Here is a 26,732-nt window from a genome sequence, read left to right on the forward strand (position 1 = left end):
ATCCATCCATCCATCCATCTATCTGTAGGTCATAGGAAGCAGCCAAAAATGTTATATTTACTGTCAAAGATGCCGAGGTCTGTAAAAAAAAAAACTCAACATTTAAGCCAAACAAACCATTACACCATTTTATATAACTAAATGGAACCAAATGCTGAAGAAATATTAATACGGCAAAATTATATTTGACATATTCTGAATGTTAAATGTTAAGCACACACAGAAGGGTTTTAAAAGATAAATGTTTATTAAGAGATAAAAACTTTTTCCATTTTTCTTTTTTTTTGGGGGGGGGGGGTATACAGTACAGTAAAATCTTTATCTATACACTTGATTATTTTTTTTTTTTTAACTTAGATATCCTCGAAATAAAAAAATAAAACATTTCTGATCATTACTTTTAAAAAAGTTCTCTTCTTGCATTTATAAACACTGCCCCCTTTAGCTGTTCTTTAAAAATGGAAGGGTTTCAAAAACGTGCAACTGTGGGAAACCAGTCTCTGTTATTAAAACACACCCTGAGACTGCATATTAATCTCGGAATAATAACAATAATAATAATTGTGCCTCTCTCAACATTTGTATTTACATTTCTGTAATGAAGCATCCCAAAGGTAGCAAGGTAGAAGCTGTTGAGATCAACTGAGCATCTCCCTTTGCGATTGGCTACAGTTTGAACTTGGCCATGTCAAAAATATCATGTTAAATCTGATCAATTTAATCCATAACATTGGCATAATCCTTAGAATTAAGCTTTACTTTCTAATTTAAAAAGTATAAATTGTCACAGTAAGTAGATTTGCATTGAGTTTTTGGTGTTAAATTAGCATACCATGGATGGCTGCTTAAATTGGCCCCTGTTCGTTGTTTCTGACATATTTCAACAGCTTAAAAATCATATGCAATTCCACACATCCGTGCACCAACTTTCTGCAAGACAGGTGAAGACAGGAACAATGCATATCGTTCTACAAAGTATTGCACATTACAGTTCGCAGCAAGCTGCTTCTTCTTCTTTTTTGTCGTTTAACAGCTGTGGATGAGATCCATTGGTATTTGCTGAAGACAACAGACAACTACAGTGATGTTTCTGAATACAAAAGGCAAATGTGATTGGAAATGAAACCAAAGAGATTTGATACAAAACATATGAAACTACTCTGAATCTATGTGGTTTTTAAATATTGCCAGGCAGCTTCACATACTGAAATCCCCAAATAAGAACGTATCTGGTGACTTACAAATAGCAAAGTGAATATACTTGCACATCAGGCCCAGATTTAGCGCAAACTCGAAATTTGTGTGGGGGGTTCATTAACTGCGCAAATAGAATGGACATGTCTGTTGTATTTGCTACAAAAGTCACTTATTGTGAACGCATCTTTTGAAGAGGAAAGAGACGGATAAGAATTAGCGATACACATAATTCCGAAGTCACGCACCATTTTTAACAGACTTAAAAGGGACAGTTCACGCAAAAAATTAAAGATACGTTTTTTACTCACTCTCACGATGTTCCGTTTTGTTGAGGAACATGTATAAAGAGACATTTCAATTGGTTCAAAAGTTGTTTTTTTTCATACAATGATGGTACATTTACCCAAAAAGAATTTATTAAAACAGAAGAGTTTTTCCTTTGCGTTTTTCATGTACAAACAACGACTTTGTCAAAACAATTCCCATTCACATGGATCCGAAAAAACTACCAAAAAGCTATATTACGCCAGTAGTTGGCGTTGTCACTTTGTAAAGAAAAACTATGTGCTTACAGACATAAGACATAATATTGATGCGCATAATGCCACTGTTTTCACATATTCGCGTTTTTATCATTTATGCAGAGGTGATAATGGTATTGTTATCAAAAACTTTAACTTTTAACCCCCCCCCCCCAAAAAAAAATGCTATTGTTGTGTCAGTGAATGCCAAAATACATTTAAAAAACTTGAAAACAGTAAGTTCTAAATGGTCCCCGAAAGTCAATGTTTTGTTCCCCATTGACTTTTATTGTATGTTGAATCATTCTATAAAAAACTACAAGTCATACAGGTTTGGAACCAATTGAGGGTGAGTAAATAATGACGACTTTTTTTTTTTTTTGTAAACTATCCATTTAAATGGTGCAACAATATGGAGAATGTAGTGTCCTTAGTGGTATAGTGCATTGAAAACAAGCAGTGCTTACGGCTCGATTCTTCCACACAGCACAATCTCCAGTCTAAACAGTTTGTCGGGACACACTTAAAGCTCTACAATAATGCATAATGACTTCTATCCCTAAAAAGATGAGCCTTTCATGTTGGCGAGGATGAGGGTGTATTTTTTTTTTAGATCTTTGTACACCAACATTACTTTTCGCGATTCACGTTTACGGAGCCCTTTGTGTTTTCCCCATGATTCTCGATTCTCAAAAAAATAAACACAGTATGATTTCGATATGTACAAGATAAAAGTTACAAAAATAGAACGGTCGTGGTTCTACGTTCAGGATACTGCTGTTTACGATCTGTTCTCATTCTAATAACAGCGACAACAATAGCAATATAATAGTGATAAAAATATTAAAAATACAGACAGACAAAATCAAACTTTCTCTGTAGAAAAACAAAACAAAACAAGGACTCCTAGTGCAGATGCGTAGCAATGTAAACCTGGTCCTACGACTATGTCAAAAGTTAAAGAGTATATTTTTAATACATGTACTATATAGAATCATATATATATAATGGAAAAGCAGGTCATTGAATCCTCTCACAGAGAGCGTTCACATCATAGTTTCTACGATGGTGTGGGTGGGCTTCATCAAGCCTCCGTTCCAGTTGGGGTCCAGCGGCTTCGCCAGCTCGTTGCATTTGGGCTGGTACTCCTGAGGGCAAGAACTGGCTCCTCCCTTCACAGGTGCCGCCACCGCTTTGATCCGCTGGAGGGAAACGTATAGCGACATTATAGGCTTGTTCGTTGGTGAAAAACCTTTTAGTCATCGGCACGACTGACTGACCTCTATAAGGGGTCCATCTGATTGAATGATTTTGATCACAACCACCATTGGTATGCAGATCATGGACGTGAGGGCAAGGGTCCAGCCGACTCCAACGGACCAGTCCGGGTACTCGTAGACTTTGTTGTATCTCAAGGGTGTGTACTTGACCAATGAGAAGACAAAGCATCCCTGCAGCAGAAAACAAAGCAGGGGTCACAAGGGCACACTCAATCCAACCTCCAATGAGTTGCTCACAGACTAATCAAAATGACCAATAAATGAAAAACTCTTTTAAATGGTGAATCTCACTGAATATGGTAAACAACTAAATCTACCTATCTATCTATCTATCTATCTATCTATCTATCTATCTATCTATCTATCTATCTATCTATCTATCATTAGAATTATTTTATTTATTATTAATACAAAGTTTAGCTATTTTCTATATATTTTATTATTATAATAATAAATGTTGCTTTATTATTGATTGAAAAACAAATAAATGACATTGTTTATTATTGTAATTTAGTTGTTTATTACTTAAAATAAATAAATAGCAAATTTAGTATTATTTAATACATGATTAAAATATTTATTTGCTATCTAATAATAACGGTTATTATTGTTGTTGTTGTTGTTGTTGTATTTATTTTTTGAAAAAAATACAGCATACATTAGCTATTTGTGATTTTTTTGGTCTACTTATTTGTTTTATAATGATACATGATTAAAAGGCATCAATACATTATCAATAATACGATTTAAATGTGATTTAAATAGAATATAATTTAATGTAATTATCGTTATTTATGCATTAATCCATAATGCATACTATTGAATAATAATGTTTGATAAAAACAATTATTTGCTATTTAATAATAATAATAATAATAATAAATATCTTAAAATAGGCTTCTTTCGTTCTTACTGTAGGTAACTTAGTAGGTAGGTAAGTAGGCAAATTATGACATATGCTTCTCTTTGTAAACCAAGTTTCCAAAATGATTAAACAGGTTAATACACTGCAAAAGAGCTATTTCATTTAATGGAAGATAAAAGTCTCCTCGGTCTTTAAAAGCTATATGGCTGTATTGTACATAAGTAAGGGATTTTTTCCCCATGATCTTCACAGAAAAACGACTCTCGTGATCTCATGGACACTAATCCTGCATTCGTCCTCAGCTCCTTCCATTCATTCTGTTGGCCAAGCAGATGGTCACCCCATCTGGAGCTCTGTTACAGTGAGATGGGAGCCGGATTTTTGCAGCAAATCCAAAGCGTAAAAGCAGTATTTACATGTGAAGCCATGGGGGAGGGTATCAAACTCCAACTGCACCGAGTAAATTACTTTCATAGGACTCCTCAGCATGTCATTTTAGGAAACATACTGTGTTAGTGGGCCTAACAAGATCCGTGGACAAGCACTTCTCACTGTTTTTATAAACACAATGCATCTATAGATAAGCCAACTGCTAAGTTACCCTGTTTTGAGGACTCTTTCTTTAACTAAAAAGAACTTACCACACACAGAAAAGGTGTGATTACAGTCCAACTCCACTTCATCCAGGGGTTTGGTCTGTAACCAATCATCTCTTCAATCGCATCATAGAAATTATCAGCGCCTGTGAAGAGGAAGAGTGTTTTTAGGTATCACATTCAAACACATTATAATCCTTATAGACTGGTCCACATAGACTGCTATATATTTACTGCTTTAAGATGGGAATTATATTAGCAGTTTGTTCATTGTTTGGGGTTGGTTGCAGTATGATATCAGGACAATCCCCCATACTGATATATATATATATATATATATATATATATATATATATATATATATATATATATATATATATATATATATATATATATTTCAATGTCTTAACCTGAATCCACCTAAACAACAGCTCTTAACAAGAGAAGTTGGCATGCACTGACATATTCATGACACATTTAAATATAGAAATCAAGGTCATGAGAGTAGGGAACAAAGATATTAGCTTTCAGAACTACATTCAGTTGTACAATAGAAACCCTGATTTTGGCACTACATCGTCCTAATTAACCCACACTCAGTTTAAACAAAGTACCACACCTGAGCATATTTCACAATCATTCCTTTCATAACAAGTAATTTGTCAGCAATAAGGGCTTTGTTTCATTTCCCAAGAAAAGAGAACTCATTTGCTGGTTTGCTGGCACTTTTTATCAATAGGTAAAGCATTACTGCTTAAAAGTCCAAATTAGCTGTAACAGGGTTGAATGACTTAACGAATGTTAACATTCAATTTGTGTTAGGGAAAAAAAGAAAACTAAAAAAGTGATATGTGATCATGATGTAAAAGGGTCCAGTTGTGTTTTACTACTTTGGTATAAAAGGTTTAAAAGATCATTATTAGTAAATGTGGAAAATTTAAGAATTATGCAGTAAGGGTTACAGATTTAGGCTAAATTACTCTGTTACTCAACAGGGCGAGCTAATTAGGGGTTACATGTTGATTTTTATTTAAAAATAATTTACAATAAATAAACATCATATTTACAATAAATAGACACATATTTGCTTGATCTTTCTTTTTCTTACAATAGTTTTGATAGCCATGGATAAAAATAAATTAATAATAATAATAATAATAATATTAGTAGTAATAAGTAGAAAAGTATGCAGTAACAGGGTTGCAGATTTAGTCTAAATTACTCTGTTACTCAGCAGGGGGCAAGCTACTTAGAGGAATTTGATTTTGTAGATAAGGATAAACTCAAGTTTCCAATAAATGAAAGATACTTATATGTTTAAAAAATTTTCATGAATAATACTTTTGGTAACCGGGTGGAATGGCATAATGAAAAAAAGTAAACATTAATTTTTGTACAAAAATGAATTAAAAAAACAAAAACAAAAAACGGAGAAAGAGCCAATGCCAATGCTGCAAATGGGTCCAAATGTCTTCTTTGGTATAACAATTTTAAAGCTTATTATTAGAAATTAGCGGGAAAGCATGCAGTAACAGAGTTGCAGATTAATTAATTAAACTACTCTGTTTCTCAGTAGTGGCACACTGGTGAGAGGCCAAATGTTGATTTTGTAGTTCTGGATAAACTCATATTTCTAACAAAACCAAAGACACATTATTGTTTGATGTCTTTTTTTTTCTTACACCAACTTCAGTAACAGTGTTGAATGGCTAACTTATTCAGCCAACACACTTGAGAAAACACAACTTTTAGATTTTCAGTGCAATCTTTTTAAGATTGGATTTGTTAGAGGTGTTTGATTAGAGATGGAGCTTAACTCTGCTCAAGGGTATCATAATTACAATAATTACAATTTGATATGACAGGGAAATCATGCAGTAACAGGGTTGAACTCAAAACTTAAAAACCATACGTTTTTACATTTAAAAACATAACAGGAACACGTTTTCTTTCTTTTTTTAAAGCACTGGCCAATTTCACAGCAATTTGTACCATATTAATGGAAAGTGCCTGATCGAGTACACCATTATGTATAAAAGTCACATTTTCTGTTTACTTCTTACACTTACCATAAACCCAGGCAACAGCAATACATTCAAAGAATGCAACCCATAAAAGGCACACGCCACTGGCTGCATAGTAGTCAAAGAGTTGAAACACGTACATGCCACCCTGAAAATCAGACATACAAAAAAATATATATATAGATATTTGAATTATTGAAAAAGAGAGTAGCAACTGGGTACATGCTATAATTGCAAAGCCAACACAATGGAGGACTGTTATGAGCAAGGGTTGGCTAAACACTTGACTAGTTTTCTTTTGGCATTTGTTGCACAATGCATTCAGGGGTGACATAAGACATTATGTCATGGAACAAATGGGACACTGTGTGGCTCAAACCACAGAATAGCATTCCCAGTTTATCACTGTTCCAGGGCTTAGCAATCAGGGGCCGAGATTTGAATAGGCCCAAAAGAATCTTAGATGTGCATTGTTGGACCAGGCCGGATCTCCTAGTATAGCAGTGTGATTCCTCTGTGGAATTCTCACTGCTCAAAGCAGGTCAGGATGTCCATAAAAAGACATGGCACTGGGAGTGATAAGGTACTGCAGGGAGAGGAGGCCTCTTCCTTATGGGAGAGAGCATGGGCAGGAGATTTGGCATGAGTCTGACGTTCTTGATTACAGGAACTGAGGGTTTGGTTGAGGGCCACATACTATCAAATGACAATGTTACTAAAATCCTAAAAGGAAAACATATGGTGCCTGACCATTCAACTAAGCTGCATTTGATACAGTCTTTATTTAGCCAGAAGAAACCAGCTGGTCCATTTTGTTGGCAAAGTGGTAAAGACCAGAATTAGTATGGATTTGAAAGGGAAATGCTTCGTAAATGAGTATTTGACTGTTGTACTTACCTCGGTGACCATGGTAAGTCCCAACAGGTAGCTCACAAAACAGACTATAGCAATGAAGATTTCACGCCGATAACCCTTCCTTAGGAAGGATGGATACAGATCCACTAGGGAGGTGATCTGCCCTTCCACTTCAACAAACTGGGAAGAGAAAAACACTGTCAGAACAAACTGGTTTCTTGTTTGCTAACTCAAGCTGATAGGGCAAAGATTTCATATTTTGAGTGGATATTATACAGTACAAAATTGGCAAAGGAAGAAAGAAGCTAATGGGATACTTGTGCCATGTTTTATAATAAATAAATCTACTACGAGCATGAGGCTTTTTCTTCATTACTATTAGCTTTGAGGCCAGTGCACAACAAAAATAATTTTAGGAGATACACATTACAAATATAATAGTTTGTACAATAAAAATGCTGTCTAAAATAAGCATGCACTTGCCCAATACCAATCATTGTCGTCATAGCCTAAAAGGTATTACTGTAAGAACAACTGTACATAGATCCCCCTTTAATGTTATCCAGCACAACTGCATGAATATTATTTTAGATACTCAAATTAACGGTCCAAGTACCACACCCTAGATTAGTGTACCCCCTGGATGTGGACGGACTCTTATTTAGCAGTGTTCAATTTCACTGGGACCAAGAAATATGAGAGCACAGGACTGCTGTAAGGTCAATTAGCTGCCAAAGTTTTTGTTTTCTTTCCTTGCTTAATTTGTTAAACTCATCTCAATTCTTTTAGAAATCTTTAGAAATTATCAAATAAAATTATAAATATTAGCTGGTTATATTATTTATTTATTTATTTTTCATTCAAACTCTGTATGATCTTCAAAATATGCAAAAAGTGTGAACAATTTATTTGTATTTAATCTATTGCACTTTGAATGTTAGCTAAGAAATTTTCATTAGCCCGTCAGCCATTTAATTCCAAAAATGTTTTCTAAAAGGTCCACTGACTGGGTTGAACTTCAACATCTTGCTTTATGCCATTATTAGGGGCCGTTCACATATCGCGCCTAAAAACGCGTGTAAAACGCTAGGCGTGCCGCTTTCTCCTTCTTTCCAAATCGCTCGGGCAGTTGCAGCCCTGAGGCATCTGCTTTTGCTAAGCGACCATGACCTGTTCTCTCCATGAAAACGCGGAAATTTCAGCAAATGATAAATGGATTTGCAGCTCTAAAAATCACTTGCAGTAGCTCTGCTACTAAATTTATTTAAACTTGGCTGAAGCTGATTGGTAAGTTCTTGTCACATGACCCGTGGTGGGCTTGCCGCATTCTGAAAACTTGAAATGTTTTTAACTCAATGCGATGCAGACGCACCTGGAAAAAACGGGTGCGTCGCAACGCGTGCGCTTCGCGACCGCGTCGCTTCCATTATGCGCGCGCATACCGCGCGACTACATTGGAAATAACGAACTTGAGCGCGCAAAAGACGCGATATGTGAACGGCCCCTTACTCTGTCAGCTAGTGGTTTTCAAAGCTGTTTAGCATCACAGTTTTTCATTTGACACTCACCTGACTGTCGAGGCCCAACAGCAGAAGCATGATGAAGAAAAGAATTGCCCAAAATGTTGGAAGTGGCATCATACTCACAGCTTTAGGGTAAGCAATGAAGGCCAAACCAGGACCTATTGGGAAGAGAACAGAGAGGGGTGGGGAAGTGGAGAGTGTACAGTTAGCAAGGCTAGCAATTTGCACACTTTGATCTATGCCGGTGTGGCGCGTTTCGTTGTCAGCACAGACCAAAAGGAGACATGAAAGAAAAAAGGAGCGAGAATCTACATGACAATGTTATCAAACCAGGCAAATTTTCTGCCAGTGGTTCATTGCAAATCCAATGATTGTTTCAGTGCATCTTCGAAGTTAGCATCTTGAGGTTAGCCTCAGCTGTTTTGAAATCAAGAAAACGTTTCAGGAGCGGTGTGATATTTCTAGGTATGCGCAATAAATATTTGCCAATAATTAAAAGTGCTTCTCCTCAGTAAAGCCGATTCTCTAATCAGCGGTAATTTCCATCAGGTGTGTGATTTCACATAGAGCAGCTGTTACTACACAGCCGTTGTTAACTAACAAGCTGCGCAAATCCACATTTATTGTCAGTTAACAACGGCTCTGTGTAGTAACAGCTGCTCTATGAGAAATCACACACCTGATGAAATTGACCTCTGATAAGAGAACCGGCTTTACTGATGAGATGCGCATTAATTATCAACCAATATTTACTGTACACCCCTAGATATTTCCCATTGGTAATACTACAGGCTACATATTCAACACTACATAGAACAACTTAAAAGGTAACATACAAACACCTCAATTTGCTACTGCAACATAAAAAGTAGAATTTAATCTATCCAACAGAGGTTAAATGCAAAAACAAGCACAATACATATATAATAAAACCATGAAACAATGACCATAATGTCAAAGTACAATAAAATGCACTTTACACAGAGTCAGGTTGATGCATCTATGACTGACCACCCCAAATTTACTTCTCTTTCCCAAAAAGCTTATTTTAGCTGTTTGACATTTGTAATGTTTAGAAATGTGTCCAACCCAATCATCCTGAAAGGCTCCCTGATAAGGAACCTGTGGCTCCACACAACCAAAACCGTGCTGATATGCACGAAAGTTCAAGTAAAGTTTAGATTTGTATGTCTTATAAACAAAGTGATAAAGATGTATGCTTTGTGCACCTCGCTTGAGCCAGACATACCAAAGTCTCCACAGAGGAGGGCCAAAGCATGAACAACCACAGAAGACTATACATTTGGAAAAACTTGAGATTAAATAGCAGTCGTTACATCAACTGATCTATTTCACTATGAGACTTACTGAAGATGAACCTGAACAACAGGTCTTAAAGCAATGTGAAAGATAAGAGCCATTCTGAGAAACAACTGACATGAACTAGATGGTCAAAAGTATATATACACCAGAACATCTCACATATATGCACTTGTTGAACATTTAATTTCAAAACCATGAGCTTCCATTCGCTTTGGGAAGGTGTTCCAGTAGATATTGGAACAAGGATTTGGTCTCAGTAAACCAATCTGTCTCAAGGAGACTGCATGGTTGTATATTTCATTGTAGGCACCTGCTTGTAAGCAAAGGCTGTAGCTGAAATAGCCAAGCACATGAAATATATAAAGGTGTCAACATACTTTTGGCCATGTAGTGTGTCCAGGTTAGAAAAAGGAACTAATAGGAACCAACTTGGCGAACTTAGTCAAATTGCACATGGTTCTCGAGGACTTTAACCCAATCTCTCCATAAGCATGTTGTAAATTTCCTCTATCCTGAACTTGGCACAAGATGCTTCTTGATTAGGGTCACCAGTGGAAACGGTCTTGAACAGCAGGCGATGCTGTTTCACACAACAGCTGATTCTTCAACATTAGTGAATTAGGACTTAATGTTCCCAGTGGCTCCAAGAACAAGCTCTTCTCACAGTTCTACAGTTGACTCCAAGCAAATTCCGCTTCCCATCGAGAGACCTTCTACATTTCGCCAATTCATTTTGGTTTTATCTGATGAATGACGAAGAAGAATCCACATTTTAGGCTTTCTTTTTAGTCTTTGGACCTACAACTAGTCTTATTGGCTCCGAATCGTCAATTTCCCCCGCCGTTTTCACTACAGGGTTGACCAAACTTTTTTCGTGTTGTTATTTGCAGCAGCAGTGCCCACCATCACTGCTACTTGACCCTCGTACCTGACTCTGCCACATCGGCTATGTCCACCCCTTGCTCTTGTGCCATGAAGCCCAGGACGGAAAATATTGCGAAGCCAGACACAAAACTTGTAGCGCTGTTCAGGCCTCCCAGCAGCAAACAGTCCCTATGTCACACATATGTCATGGAGTTTGTTAATTAACACAAAGGAACCCTACGTTCCCATTTTGCCCGTTCACTGGACTAAGCCCCCCTCCCACCCCGGGGTGTCGACACACACCTGTAGCAGTTGTATTTGTACTTGTTGTAGCTTCCCAGTGACGTCATGGCTCCAAGACAGATGGCATAAGAGAAGAAAATCTGTGTCCCTGCATCGATCCACACCTAGACACAAGACGCCAAACCATTTGCTGACTGACAACATGAATTGAGCAAACCCAAATATTTGCATGTGTTCGGCCTCTCGTAGGTCCTCCAGAACTGTATACACCATGAAGGACTAATATAAAATTTTCAACAACTACATATCATGTTTAGATTCCTAGCTTTCTGGCTGAGGCCATCATGAGCTTATTTATGTTGACTCTTTTGCATATCTTGGGTTTCCCTCTGTAAACGTTACATCTGAAGTTTATTCTGGTTTTAAGTTGGTGTACATTATGTTGACAAGTGTAAACAGCCCTTTTCCTGCTGAAAAGTCCATCTTAGATGGCTGATTTATATTGGTTAGTGCTGATTTAGTAGCTAGACAGCTGGTGGACTATCACAGTCATGTTGTTCACCAGCAAAACCTAGCTTTGAAAGTGGGTCGAACGAGAGTTGGTCTTTCTGTTGCAGCTAGTTGACCAAGGTAGTCTTGCTGGTTAAGCCTAATGGGGTCCAGCACACAAAACACAACATACGCTAGGAACCAACTATGTTGGTCTTTTCAGCAAGGTTGATAGCCATAGAAACTATCTATGTGGTGTGGAATTAAGTTTTGGTGGGTGTATGATAGTACAAAGTCTTTTGATGTAAATAAATGAGATCTTACCTCTGGGTCTCCAAGACGAGTCACATTTGGGTACAGATAAAATTTGATGCCCTCGGCTGCCCCAGGAAGAGTGACACCCCGTACAAGCAGGACAATTAACATGACAAATGGAAATGTTGCTGTGACGTACACAACCTAAGCAGAAAAGCCAAGAACACTGTTAAATGTAATGCTTTGGTTGTATGAAAACCCACACACTTGGCTGGTGATTTGACAGTTTAAAAATCTAAAGCAGAGCTTTTTCAAAGTACTTAAAAAAAACTTGTCACACTTTCCAACATTCTGAGATGACATTTTGTCCAAACCGCTTACAAGCCGAACATGTAATTTACAGCCTAACTTCACTGACAGTTTTATATCGTCTTTTGTGGATATGCTTTTTGATCAACTGTTTTCCTCCCATCGTGTAATGATTGGCTAGAAATATTACGTTGACCACAATTCCGAAAACTACATTAAAAGACATTATTTGCATTGTCATGACAAATATTGCTAACATTGCTATACAGCAGTCTACTGTCACAGTGTGTTGGCAGAAGCCATGATAAGATTCACACATGCACGCTCAGTGTGAATGTGTGCCCAAACCAAGATGTGGTGTCTGCTGATTAACTTTACAGTCTCTATTAAGAAGGAGGTGTGCTATAGTTTCTATTGCTGCTGATAACCAGGCCTGCTATGTTTATGTTGATACTGGCTAAGGTAGCATTCAAATTTCCCTAGCTACTTATAACTTCAGTGACATTGTAAAAACTATTATTAGATCTTATATTGACTGAAGTTGAAAGAATTTGTGTTATGCAACTAAGCTCACCTTCCCAGTGGACTTGACACCCTTCCAGATGCAGAAGAAACAGATGACCCACATAGCGAGCAGACACAGAGCCAGGTCCCATTTAATATGACCCACCTGCTCGATACCATCTGAGATGCTGAGGACATTTCGCCTGTGGTGGAAAGAATGATTGTTGGTGAGAAATTCTTAAGCGATGACAGATGACTCAACTACACAGGAACAAGTTTGTATGTACAAATCAGAACAAGAAGCCAGTCATCACAGAGCAGGTATAGCAAACTCCCGGAGGGATTCATTCCTGCAGACTTCAGTTCCAAATCTGTGCCACACCTGCCTGTAATTTCAAGTAATGGCTCAGATATGTTTGATTAGGTTTGAAGATGAACTCTGTAGGATACCTCCAAAGGAATGGTTAGATACACATAGTCCAGAAAGGTTTTGGATAGTTTATGGATAAATTAATGGAAAACCTATTTCTGTTCCAAAATGGGATATATATTTCAGGGTATGTAAGCAGCCATAGCAACTTTGCTCTGAACACAATCGTCTCAAGAGTCTTGTGTGTTCACCGTGAACATACTCTGGGTTGACAACTTCCTCACAGTTGGCATTTCGGCTTACCTTGAGTAAGCAAGTTTTGGGTAATAATCTGAAAGTTCAGGATGTGTGTGATGGTAAATTAATCTTGCCTTCTTGAAAACACCCCTGCCATAGAGTTATAATTTCACCACTAGCTTTCTGCTAGATCAGGTGTGTGTAGTCCTGCTTCCATAGGGCCTCCCTCCTGTAGAGTTTGGCTTTAACCTTCTCGATTACACCTTCTTGAAAGATTATTGAAGACCTAATAATAATAATTCATTACATTTATATACCGTAAGGTGTGTTTAATTAGGGATGGAGCTAAACTCCATAAATATTGGTCTTCATAAGGTAGTCTAGAGATCTAAACCAGGGAAGGTCACTCTGTTCCCAGAGGGCTACTGTCCTGCAGAATTTGTCTCCATTTCTAATCAAACACATCTGTAAAATCTAACCTCTGTCTTCAGGATTGGTTGAATAATACCAGCAGGTTGATAGAGCCTAACTGCAGGACAATGGCCATCCATGGCCAGAGTTGCCCAACCTTGCTCTAGTTACTTTGGTCTATGTTTAAAGCAAATTGGGACTGCTCCTCGGGACCCACTATTCTGCCAGGTTTAGGTAAAATAGTCCTGAATCTGCTAATTCAAGTCTGCAGAATTACTTTGGGATTAGATTGCAGCCAGTAGTGTTGGAGCAGGATTGTCTCCAAACTCTAAAGGGTAGTGGATTTCCTGAATACCCCTAATCTATATCATATAAAGAAAGTGTGTTGAAGGCCCCATAAGATATTTAAACGACAACATTACTAAGAGGGTAAAGGAGCTCTAAGGTCTTTGAGAGTGATTTAGGACAGCTGTACAGATAAATGAGGCAATGTCTCTGGGTCATAACCCCACAACAAGTTCTCAACTAAAAGCTGATAGCTGGATTTGGATGGCTTTCAAAGTACAAAACAAAATTGTTCTAAAGTAATGAGTACTTACTCCCAGAACTCAGTGACGGGGGAAGTGAAGTTAGCAGCATCCGCAGCCAACCAGAGTGTCTTGTTCTTGCGGAGGGTATCCTCCACACAATTTTCTGTGTTCCATTTGTTGTTGCAGCTTGCCCAGGGAAGCTCTGGCTGAAAGCACTGGAACAGGTAGTACAAGCCCCAGGCCAGAATCACAATGTAGTAGATGTTCAGCAGAGACACAATCACTATGGATGCATAGCCGATACCTGTTTAAAGAAAACAATTGTGACTTAAGCCAATGGCACACTAGACTGACTCAGCACATGGTAGTTGTGCCAAGTGTTTGCAGTTTGTTATTATAACCTTAATGAATGCAATGAAAGGAGTCGTGCTCCAGTGGAGCATGAGGATGGATAAATAAGTGATAAACTTCTATGAGACCTTCTTGTGCTTGCTGTATAAACACGGAATAAATTGTCCCGAGTGGGAGGAAAGTGATGTAAGACATTGGTTTAGAGATTGAACTGTGTAAATCAATGTTGGCCAGGCTGAGTGGAAAGCACATCAGACCAAAACTCTCACCTCATTCACTGGTAGAGGGATATGAGTAATTCAGCAGTTGCATGTAATGATTGCTCACTAGTAATCACTGTTTAAATAAGTAATGTATCCATGGTCAGATGACATTTTTGTAAGGTTTGATATGCTCTTTGTTATATAAGGGATATTTCTATGGAATCTATGTTTTTTTGTTTTGTTTTTTCTAGCAAGTAGTCATTTAGTCTGGGTTTTGATTAAAGGTAAAGTGGGTTGCTCTTTGTGGGTCTCGAACCCACAACCTTCACTTTGCTCAATCCAGCTTTAGCCACTAGACCACACACACAAGATGAAGAGATGTCAAATTATACAAGCTACTAGTCAAGAGCAGCTGTCCTTCTTAGCCAATACATTAATTGAGCTGCAGATTTGACTTTGTCTCTGCTACCAGCCAGGATGAAGATTAAACTACTACAATTCCCTAGAGTAGTAAGAAAACAGACTGCAATTAACAGACTGGTGAGATTAAAATACACAAATGGTGACTGCTTTAGGACTATACAACATGTGGCAAAGACAAGTTTATCTGCTTTGGTCTACATGGATATCTCCAAAGAAATGAACAGATGCTGCCGTGCTTATATGGGAGCCCATAATGAATAATGTATTGGACAATGGAAATTTATAAATTATATTTAGATATTTAATATACATGTACAAGGATTTTTGAAAACATAAATATGTGCTCTATTCATAACTCCCAGTAGATTGCCTGGTCTAAACCTGAAAAAATGGTTCATGTCATTTGCTTTGAGAGGTGAGGAAGATTGACCCTGCTATTTCTGTAAACATTTTTTTTTCCTTCTCTGGCATTAAAAGGGGTATGCATTTCCAATCAGACACTCAACATGAAAGCTGTATGCCTAGCACAGCCAATCTTCAGATACAGCTGGTGGTATCTGTGACACCTCCCACTCTGTCCTTGCCGAGGGGTCAGAGACTCAGAGTGGTTGGCATGACCCCATTTGCCCCTGCTGGTAGATATGGTAACTACACCAACTGACAGCAAAAAGCATAGTTCACCATCGACAAAAGATCAAGATACTTGATCAAGAAACTGACCTGTAAAAATGGGGCAAAGTTTCTCCCAGCAGGTGATTCCTCCCTCAGAGGTGAACTGACCAAGCGCCACCTCCAGGAAGAATACAGGCAGTCCTCCGCCAAACAGGAAAATGAAGTACGGGATGAGAAAAGCACCTAAAAGAAGCCACGAGAAGACTCACTTGATTCTGTCAATTATTATATCCCATTAACTGCTGGATTATTGTTTAACCCATTTCTCATGGAGTTCATCCAGTACAGTGTAAGACACTTGCTCTCATTCTTTTTATGTACATCTGTTGTTGTGAAGAAAGTGAGTGTTATGACAATCATATGCTGGTCACTGTTGCACTGTTGCGGATATCTAGGGGTACTTTTTCCGAAGGTACTGTAAATGGAATATCTTTAATGTGTCTAATTTCCAAAGTTAGCACATGACTGAAGTTGATATGAGGCTGTATTAATCATTAAGCCTTAAAAAGACAGTTCACAGAGAAAAAAGAAATGTTTTACATTATTCTGTGAAATAATCTCTCTTCCATGTAACAAAAGTGGGTAGTGATGCATGTGGTCAGACTTTATAAAAAATAAAAATAAAAACATGAAAGTAGTCCATAGGCCAAACATAGACCAAACAGACCAGTTATTCACTCTCAAATCATATTTGCATGCATTTAATTGAAAATGCATTGTGTTTGGGATACAAGAAAACTCATGATGTATGACATGATGAGTTTTCATAAAAACTTTATGGTCGTTTTTTTATACATTTATGAAGTTTGACAGTTTAATCATTATCTTGCGCTCTACTGAAAGAGAGCATTTTCTAAACATTTCTGTGTGTATCCTAGAGAACATGATTATCATTTGGGTTTGAAACAACATGATTATGAGTAAATGAAGACAGTTTTTTTTTTGAGTTGATTCATTCAATTGATATCCTCTGGGGCAGATTCAAGAAATAATGAGAAATTAAGTTTTTAGAACTGTCACATCGGTGTTCAAAGTCCAAAAGTAATCAACAAATATGCTCACCTCCGCCATTCTTGTAGCAGAGGTACGGGAACCGCCAAACGTTGCCCAAACCAACAAAGCCCCCGGCGACTGATAGAAGAAAGTCAAGCTTGCTAGCCCACTTTTCCCTTTGGGGATGTTTTCCCTCGGCTTCATCCTCTGGCCTTGTGCCTGGGCTCTTTCCTGGGGAGGGTTTCAGAATGTCCTTGTGGAAGTCCTTTAGACACTGAAGTTTCTCCTTCTGGGCCATGCTATAAAGATAACAAACGGTCAGAACTCCTGACTGAACCCCTGCGGCCTTATGTTCAGATGTCAAAAAGATTGCATTTAGTTTGCAAAAACATTTATAATTAGGTCAAACAAAAATGGTTAAATTTAGAACCGTAGCTTTTCCGTGTGTGAGAAATGTTCACGAGAAGATTTTGTGATGGTTCACGTGATTAAAATAACAGCACCTTTGTGTGGTTTCAGCACAGGAAATCTTCATGTACGACACAACTGCTAGCAAGTATCATGACAACAAACCTAGTCGTAAAAAAAGCGTTAAGATTCATGGCTTTTTTTTGTTGCTGTTGCTTGTGAAGTGTGTCTGTAGTCAACACAAAACCACATAGCCACATCAGCATTTAACACCAAAGACTGTAGTGTAACGTCAGTATAAAAGCAAAATGGGCACTCTCTTAATTCATGGCCTGTTCTACGGCTGTGCAAAAAATCGAATGCAATTTTCATGCGCATCTCGTCAGTAAAGACGCTCCTGTAATTAGAAGTATATCTCCAGCACGTGCGTTCAGATCAGGGTTGCCAGGTTTTCACAACAAATCATGCCCAGTTGCATCTCAATACTAGTCTAAAACTAGCCCAAGCACGTTTCCAGGAGGTTCCCTGATAAAAATTGCTTCCCGAGGTTAAAATATGTTTTTTGGCAGGGTTGCCTTGGTAAAATTCACATTTTAGGGGCTAAATATTACGTTATTTGTATTGTCACTTCGACCCACGGACATGAAAAACAACCACAGACTTGGCAACACTGGTTGGCATTTACTACACATAGCCTTAATTCACTGACAATCTACACAAAATCGATTTTAAAATCGCAGGCGATTCTTTGTCGATTTTGAAAGCAATTTTGTGTTAGTTGTCGGTAGACTACGGCTCTGTGTAGTAACTGCCACTCCACCTGAACCAGTGTTGCCAAATCTGCGGTTGTTTTTCATGTCCGTGGGTCGAAGTGACAATACAAATAACGTGATATTTAGTCCCTTAAATGAGAATTTTAACCCCGGGAAGCAATTATTATTGGGGGAGCTCCTGGAAATGCACTTGTTTTGAGAAGTTCTGAGAAGCAACAGGGCGGGATTTGTTTTGAAAACCTGGCAACCCTGATCTGAACGCACGTGCTGGAGATATACTTCGAATTACAGGAGCGTCTTTACTGATGAGATGCGCATGAAAATCGCATTCGATGTTTTGCACAGCCATATCCTAGTCTTATTTTAAAATATTGGTTGATTATAAATCATATCAACACAATATATTCAGGTGTTTTGTCTAAGTAAATTCATATTTATATTATAAATTGTACTTGATATTAGTGAAAAACAAGTAAGTATATTTGCCCTTAAAATACCTGTTTAACTCAGAAATACATCACATTATTGTCCAAAAGGAAACTCAAATGCAATCATGTTAAAAATTCAATGTTTACGCTGTCAGGATTCTATTCAACGATGGAGAAATCATGTCAGGCTTGGCGTCTTCTGTTTCAAAGCACGAGCCAAACTTGCCATGGAGCCCCTAAGATGAATCCCAGAGAGTAAGATACCAAAGTCAACTCCAACATCCCTAGCCTTTCCAGACGCCCTTACAGCTTGGCAACGCTTGAACAAACTATAGCCCCACTGTGAGGCTGGTTTCTTCAACACAAGCCTGCTTTTTTCCCTGGTCTCAAGGAGACAGAAGAAGAGGGGGAAGAAATCTACGTTGTGTTTGACAATCGATAAATACACGTACATTCTCCTATCTGTAGCTTTACTAAACATACGACTTAATAAACATGCTAACTAGTGTGGCAGCATGCCAAGACTCCAGGCTGTAGCGGTTCTCCAGATACCAGTTCGATGATGTCTGTACATCTAATGTTCATTTAAATTGATCTTCCGGAGGTTTCTTAAAGTCTAATACGTTAAAAGAATTTGGGTTTTATATCCTTACAACACTAAATAGCTCCAATTTAACTGATGATTCTCTGTTATATATACATTTTTTTAAATTTAGCACAGAATCATTAACTTGGAAACACGAGACTCTTTCGGGAAATTACGTTCATCCGCTTTAGGTAGGTTAAATCTTTGTATTTCAAAGGCTTGGGAGCTTGTAACAACTCAAACACAGTCTGTTACATAACTAGAGTGAAATCCTCCAGACACTTTCCATTTCCATTCAAAACACTGTGGTGACAAATTTCACTGGCTGAGAGTCAAACAAAGCAAAAACTGGGTTGAAAAAAAATTTGTATTCCAATTGCAATGTCATTTTTGTCCACAAGTTGGTATTACTTTAAACGTCAATAAAAGAAATTCAGTTTTAAATAAATTTCTGATCTAAGTTTCTAATATCCGACACTTTAACTTTATTCCTCAAATTTGACCCTCTTCCCCATTATCCACAAACCAAACATTGCCTCAAATTAACGCACTGCCTTTCACTTACATTTCTTTCATGGCTGAATCCAATTGGTCTGTGTTGTTCTCTCAGCAGACACCATACCTCTGACCACACTCCCCCAATCTCTCCAGGGCTCAGTGTAAGCCGAGGTGACACCACGGCCCGCCCACAGACTAAGACAATTAAAAGCAATCAGTAGATTGGTCGCAGCTTTGGAGCAGCGGATAACCCAAGCATCGGTCGGTTCGATGGTAAATTTCCACTTCCCAGAAACATCAGAGGTCTATCTGAAACTATTTATGCTAGTGGCGTCCACTTGTGGCAATCTGAGCCGCAGACGTGACAAACAAGAGCATGTGGACGGCAATCCACACCTCTGTTGCGTTTCACTTGAACAGCTGATGGTTTCCAGGCTGTTGTCATGCCTCCTGCCGTGAATAGCTTTTCATTTCAAGACAAACAACTTAGCTTAGCATACTTTGACATGTAGTCAAAGAACAATTATATACATTTTGTTAAGTGGTTTGAAGAAGGAGCAAAATATTTGACTGACTGAGAAGTCTGACTTGGATTCTGGATCAGTAGGGAAGCAATGACAAGGCTCAGTGCATTTAAATGTGGCGAGTAACAAAAGGCTATTGTACGACTTGTTTTCCTCAGCTTTTTGCATTTGGCAGCACAGGGACAATGGCGATTTGTGCTCATAGGACCATTTCTATGAATTTTAGATCGGGTAATTTGTTCAAAAATAAAGAACAAAGGATCTGCTGCCGTTTTCTTTCGCATTTTTAACGCACAGTGTTGGAATCCGGTGAAAACTGTGACACATGGCAGCTTACTTTGGGACACTGACAAAATATGTTTGATTTCCAAGCAGAAACAATAGACCTGAATCGCAATGAGCTGGTTAAAACTTTCAAGTATTCTTCAATGGAAGCTGGAGCAGCTTCACTCCGGAATCCACAATCAGCCGCCTCCAAGAAGCTCCTAACTGGAAGTGATTTGTTCTTCCGCATCTATAGGTCACATAGCCTGTGGCCACAAGGGATTTGTTGGCCCATCAAATTTGTCATCTCAGCTAAGTGGCAGGAATGGCAGGATTGCTTCACTCTCTCGATTGTTGAGGGAGACTTCAGGTCTGGAATAGGTGTGAGCTACTTGGCTCATTACATAACGGTCCCTATTTTAGAACCATGTACATTTCCTGAGTGCTCTCACATCAAATGTCTTCCTTTCCGCACTCGTTCCACCACATAAACGGAGATTGGAGCATTAGAAGCACACTCATAGCCATTTATGTAAACCTAATAATGTAGCAATGAAGCATGAAACTGAAGTCATGAACATTAAAGTCAAGTGCTGACAGCAGAGTTTGATCATCTTGTACATTTAATCTATGACATGATGCATTGGTGCACCAAAATGAATCACTGGAAGTCAGGATGCTTCAGTTGCATAATGTTGCAGAGCTATAGTCATGGTGGGACGATGAGGTCCCACTGTCGTCCAAAAAAAGTTTCCCATGACCTCCTTGCAATGCTTCTTACTAAAATATAATGGCCTCTATGTATTTTGATATATACAGACTTTTAAATCAAATAGAGATACACACCTTCAACAACATTTTGTGTTGAATTGTATTAATGCTGTAAATACAATAAATGTTTTTTTTTTTTTTTTTTTTTTGCTATAAATGTATATCTTTCTGTAAGCTGGCAAGTTAACATTGATGGCTCTAAAAATATTTTTTGTTATTTACTTATTTTTAACTCAAATTTTCAATATATTTCCAGGCACCCAATTTTAGTCTCATAGAGATCCTTGGGCCCTAATTGAAAACTCTTGACTCATTATAACTCATATATTTGGAAGTCATTATAACTTTTCCATCTGCTGGATGTGAAATTTACTTAGATAAAAAAAAAAAAAAAAAAAAAAACATGCTGGAAGAGTCCAAAGTCTAAAGTGGTAAACTCAATTTTGGCCAGAGCTGTTTGTTGGCAGTCATGACACAGTTTCGGCTTTGTTAGCGGATCTTACTTTTTTATTGACATCAATTCAAAAGTAGCTCATATTTGCAGTTCTCTTTTATGACACTAGGATACAGACAACACACTGAATAATTATTTAGCCGTTTTTTATTTAGCTGGGAAAAAATAACAAAAAAGATTTAAATTGTATCTGTCCCAAATACATTGTGGCTCTGCCCCTAACAGTGCGCTAGGTTTGCAAGCTGACGTGTGGTGTGCACACAAACCTAAAATCATGAATTGTGTTTGTTTGAGCAGGGACCGCGAGTGAGCTGCTTGACTTCCGCATGTCCCCTAAGTAGGCTACTAAATGAGGTGAACCTGTTTGCGAGAGACGACTTCACAGCTGCACTGTCAGCTTATTTGTATGAGGATGCCGGTCCAAACGAAAAGCTATATTCTGTTGGACCGGCTCGTTGCTTAGCATTGCTTATTTAATAAGAAAAGAACATTGTAAGGAGCAGGTGTCTCGAGACGGGGTGTTTGAACTGGGGAACGGTATTTTTTAGAACTGAGGAACTTCTGACAACAGTGTAGCGCGTGTTTAAACGGGGAAAAACTCATCAGAATGTAAACGGCACCTTAATCGTTTTAAACGCCATTCGCGCTGCTTTCAGATCCACTTCGTTTCGCTGTTGGACGCATGAACGCGTCCTCGCGTGAACCGTCGCCAGAGACGCCAACGTCACCAACCAACATTTGATTTCTTCGAGGAGGCGCATCCGTATCACTGACTTTCGCAGGATGTTGCGAAGATGTTTTTTTTTCTTTCAGAATGCATCTAACAGGTTGTTGACGCAACCTTCTACGCTTGCATCTTGTGTGCAAAATAAATAAATAAATAATACTGAATAAATAATTAGTTTGTGCTTTAGTTAATCCGCTTGTCACTGCTGAGGTGAATGTCTCAGGGGTTTTTAAACCCCTCAGTGATTCAGGTTTGCATCGACGGACATAAAGCTGTTTATTCTTAACTCTATGCAGTCAGCACACAAGTTATATTTGTCTGGAGCGGGAGTGTAAGAAATTCAATGACAAGTCACAGCATCAACACAAACAGCGCTCTTTGCTCCTTATGGAGCACGAGGCTATCAAATCATCATAAATCATAAAAATGAATTAAACGATTATTTTATTATGCTATATACCATGTCTATATTAAGGGCTAATATATAAAATAAGTTTTAAAATAATAACATTAAACAAAATCCTCTAAATAAACAGTTTACTTCCTGAATCTCTTGACAAAATCTTATGACAACTGAGACAAGATACTGAATTTTAAGTAACAATGGGGGGATGACTTAAAAACATTGAAAGAAAGTAAAAAAAAAATGTATATATATAAAATAAAACATCAGTGGTATAGCATCAGTGCATGATGTCAAATCCAAAGAGCAATAATGCGAAATAGCGTTACCTTTACTGTTTATTTCCTTTAATTCCTTTGAAACGCTGGTGTCTCTTCTGTATTGTGCGGCTGCTCGGTGCTGAATAACAGCGGCAGCGGTACATTTAGTTTATGAGCTTCTTTTTTCTGACCTTTGTCTCTCAACATGGGTGACCATTAGACATCACTTGTGGAAAAACACCGGCCTGCCTCCCGTGCGCGGCAGCAGCGCGTCTTCTTAAAGCGCCAGCTTCCTGGGTTCAGAAAAGCGCGCCTCCAACGCGCATCACCGCCTCGCTGCTCAACAGCGCCTCCTCTGGCCAGCACTGCTGGATCAATGCAAACAACAGTCCCAATATGTTACTGTACTCTGTCTATGTTGATGGCAGAACATTCCTTTGATTTATGCCTACAGAGTGATTCCTGCAGCTCATCTGGTAGATCACTTCTGTCGCAACGTTTGCGGTGTGAATCCTGCCAAATACACGAGTGACATTGATAGGTAATAGGACCCATCGCAGCACCCCCGGCCCCGGACAGCCTTTACCCGAACCTCAGACGAGAACATCTCTAAGTGGCCCATTGGTAACTGTACCTCCAGAGAGCTCTTGGGTGAAGCAACTGTTCACCCTAAAATGAAAATCTGCTTAAAAATGTACTCACCCTCAGCTCATCCAAGATGTAGATCAGTTTATTGCGTCATTGGAGGAGATTTATAGAAATGTGGCGTTGCATCACTTGCTCAGCAAAGGATGCCCTGCAGTGAATGGGTGCCGTCAGAACGAACAGCTGATAAAAACATCGCAATAATCCACACAGCTCCAGTTAATAGGTGAACATTTTGCGAAGATATTTTTCACTTCAAACAAGGACTCTCGCCGGAATTAAGAAAGAAATACGGGCAGATCAAGTACTGTTTACAAGCAAAAACAATTATAAACATATGTGTTGGTAGATTTTTTTATGTTAAAAAAAATTAATAAAATAATGGGGAATAGACTTTTTCCACTGGAGGAATAAACTGGGTAATTCCACTGGATAATTTGTGTATTATTGTGATGTTTTATCAGTTTTTTGGACTCCCGTTCTGATGGCACCCATTTACTCCAAATGATCCATTAGTGAGCAAGTGATATAATGTGAAATTTCTCCAAATCCTCTCTGATGAATAAATACACCCGTGTACATCTCGGTCGAACTGAGTGTGAGTAAACTGCTAGCAACTTAAAACTGTTGGGTGAACCGTCTCATCAGTTTCTACCCACAATTAGAATGGCATTAAAATTTGTTTTTAAATACAATCAAATAAAGAAAAAGAAAATAAACTTGAGCTAAATAAATATAAATTAAATTAAATTTCACACGATAAATCCCAGTTTTGCTGAAATGCACAGTTAAGTTTAATATTGTTTGTCTACATCTGCTTTTCAGGGTAAAAAGACTTCATACAAGCCCAGACTGACAGTAAACATCCCAGTGCTCTGCCTCTGCATGCGCAGTGAGTCCTGCTGGGGTTGTGATTACGACCCTTGTTTTGGCCCATGTTTACATCAGCCTGACTGAATTAAGATGCTACCCAGCCCCATACGAAGCATTACATTTGCTGTGTATCAAAACAGCGTCTAGCCTCTAACTAAAGCTTCTGTAATTTTCCACCACTCCTGGCTTGCAGTTCACTTCTCCTATTTGATCACTTCTTTCCTTTCACAACAGTGTCACAACAGCAGTCTTTGCGCAGCACATTGCTTCAGGTGATCAGAAGCATGCATCAGCTGTCGGTCAACTCAAGTGCATCTGCTTGCAATGCAAACATGCTGTCTGAATATTTTGGCATGGTTTTAGTGCACTGCACTGGATCAAGTCAGAATCCCTTTGAGTCAGTTTTGAGTCAGATTGTTTGGAGGCTGTCGGGTAACAGGAACTTAAAAAAAAATACAATCGTAATCTTCAAAACCAGATATTACGAAACTAATTCTTACAGCAACTGTATCACAAATGTTCCTTCTTTTGCTAAAATCATGTAAACAACAACAACAACAAAGTAATTTAAAAGAATATATGATTGTGACTTTGTCAACTATGTTACGGACGAACTATTTCACCATTACAATCCATTACCACTCAGTTATATCAAAATATACCTGACAGGGAGTTAATACTCAATAACATATATATTATTGAGATTGTCAAAATTTTCCTTATTTTGAACCCAATACTCAATTCGAAATGCAATTTAAGGAACATAAAGGCTATTTCAAGAAAAATCTATTTCACGCTGGACCACTAAACCAGTCTTAAGTGTCAATTTTTCAAAAAAGAGATTTGAGTAAATAAGCTTTCCATTGATGTGTGGTTTATTAGGACCAGACAATATTTGGCCGAGATACAACTATTTGAAAATCTGGAATCTGAGGGGGCAAAAAAAAAAAAATTTTTTTTTTTGAAAATCGCATTTGAAGTTGTCCAAACGAAGTCGTTAACAATGCATATTACTGATCAAAAAATAAGTTTTGATATAATTATGGTAGGAAATTTACAAAATGTCTTCATGGAACATGATCTTTACTTAAATATCGTAATAAATTTTGGCATAAAAGAAAAATTGATAATTATTTTTTTTTTTTTTGGGGGGGGGGGGGGGGGGGGGCTATTGCTAAAAATATGGCCCAGCAACTTTACACTGATTTTGTGCACCAGCGTCACAAATGTAAAACTATAGTATGTGTTTTCTTAATAGGTAAAATATTGTATTTCTGATCACCAGTGGATATGAAACATACTCTAAATTATGTACTGTATACTTCATAACTTGTATAATTGATATATGATGTTAATTTACCACCCTGCCTAACCTTCTTAAATTGGCGTTGCACCAGAAAATGTACCAATAAAACATACCCATTAAATCTACTATAATTTATGACATGGTAAATGACAGATTACAGCTAATTGGCATACTTAGCAACCTGTAACATTCGTTTTTTCACACTTGTACAGTGGGAATCTAACAGACTTCTTGTGCAGTAAGACGTGAGTAAGAAGTGAAACGTCCTGCAGCAGAAAGAGGATCTCCACAGAGCGACTTTCTGAAACATGTGAACGCTTGTCTGTTTGGCTAAACTGCTCAGTAGTTTTCCACTGTCTACAGAGGAAGTTTAAAAGAGGAAGTCAAACGCTTGTCGTCAAACATGTTTACATGATAGTCCCTTAGCAGTTTCACTTTTTTATCGAAGTGGGCTTTCACACGTTCACACTCGGAAAAGAGCCTTTTAGCGTTTTTGACAGCTTTGACAACTCGAAACAATTCCTCGCGCTCGCAGACGAACAATGACAATGAAGAAAACATTTCCTTTTCCGAAAAAACAAACAAAAAATAATGCTTTGTAGAAAGATGAAAGTGTTATATGATAGCAGTAAGTTAAAAACACAGTCACGCCCCCTGTTTCCTCACAAGTGTCTGCAACAGTAAAACCATCAGTGTTTTCAAGGCCTGATAATAAAAATACAGGTATGTCTCACACAGGATGCTGCATCATTTAGAAGCTAAATCTGACCACAG

At 38.1% G+C, this 26,732-nt stretch overlaps 1 protein-coding gene across 2 annotated transcripts; it reads right to left on the reverse strand.

The window, feature by feature from the left end:
- Positions 1–334: 334 nt before the first annotated feature.
- Positions 335–23,403, reverse strand: slc6a6b (solute carrier family 6 member 6b). 2 transcript variants are annotated; one of them, XM_052538448.1, is made up of 14 exons: positions 23,204–23,403; positions 17,108–17,337; positions 16,094–16,228; positions 14,466–14,700; positions 12,919–13,051; positions 12,105–12,239; positions 11,352–11,455; positions 11,113–11,237; positions 8,907–9,019; positions 7,381–7,518; positions 6,529–6,631; positions 4,505–4,605; positions 2,999–3,169; positions 335–2,920 (listed from the first exon to the last, which is right to left on the reverse strand). In XM_052538448.1, exons 2-14 carry the CDS (start codon positions 17,334–17,336, stop codon positions 2,765–2,767), a joined length of 1,878 nt encoding a protein of 625 aa, XP_052394408.1. In that variant the 5' UTR covers position 17,337; positions 23,204–23,403; the 3' UTR covers positions 335–2,764. The 2 variants fall into 2 exon arrangements, with proteins under 2 accessions (XP_052394408.1, XP_052394407.1); XM_052538447.1 differs by lacking the exon at positions 23,204–23,403 and adding an exon at positions 19,799–19,960.
- Positions 23,404–26,732: the final 3,329 nt, after the last annotated feature.

The sequence above is a fragment of the Carassius gibelio genome, chromosome A22, assembly GCF_023724105.1.
Source record: "Carassius gibelio isolate Cgi1373 ecotype wild population from Czech Republic chromosome A22, carGib1.2-hapl.c, whole genome shotgun sequence".
In the NCBI taxonomy this organism is placed as follows: domain Eukaryota; kingdom Metazoa; phylum Chordata; class Actinopteri; order Cypriniformes; family Cyprinidae; genus Carassius; species Carassius gibelio.

Coding starts and splice junctions, on each gene's coding strand:
- slc6a6b (XM_052538447.1), bottom strand. Junction 12,240..12,918: donor GTGTCAAGTCCACTGGGAAG/GTGAGCTTAGTT, acceptor TTTTCTGCTTAG/GTTGTGTACGTCACAGCAAC. Junction 11,456..12,104: donor CTCGTCTTGGAGACCCAGAG/GTAAGATCTCAT, acceptor TCTTGTGTCTAG/GTGTGGATCGATGCAGGGAC.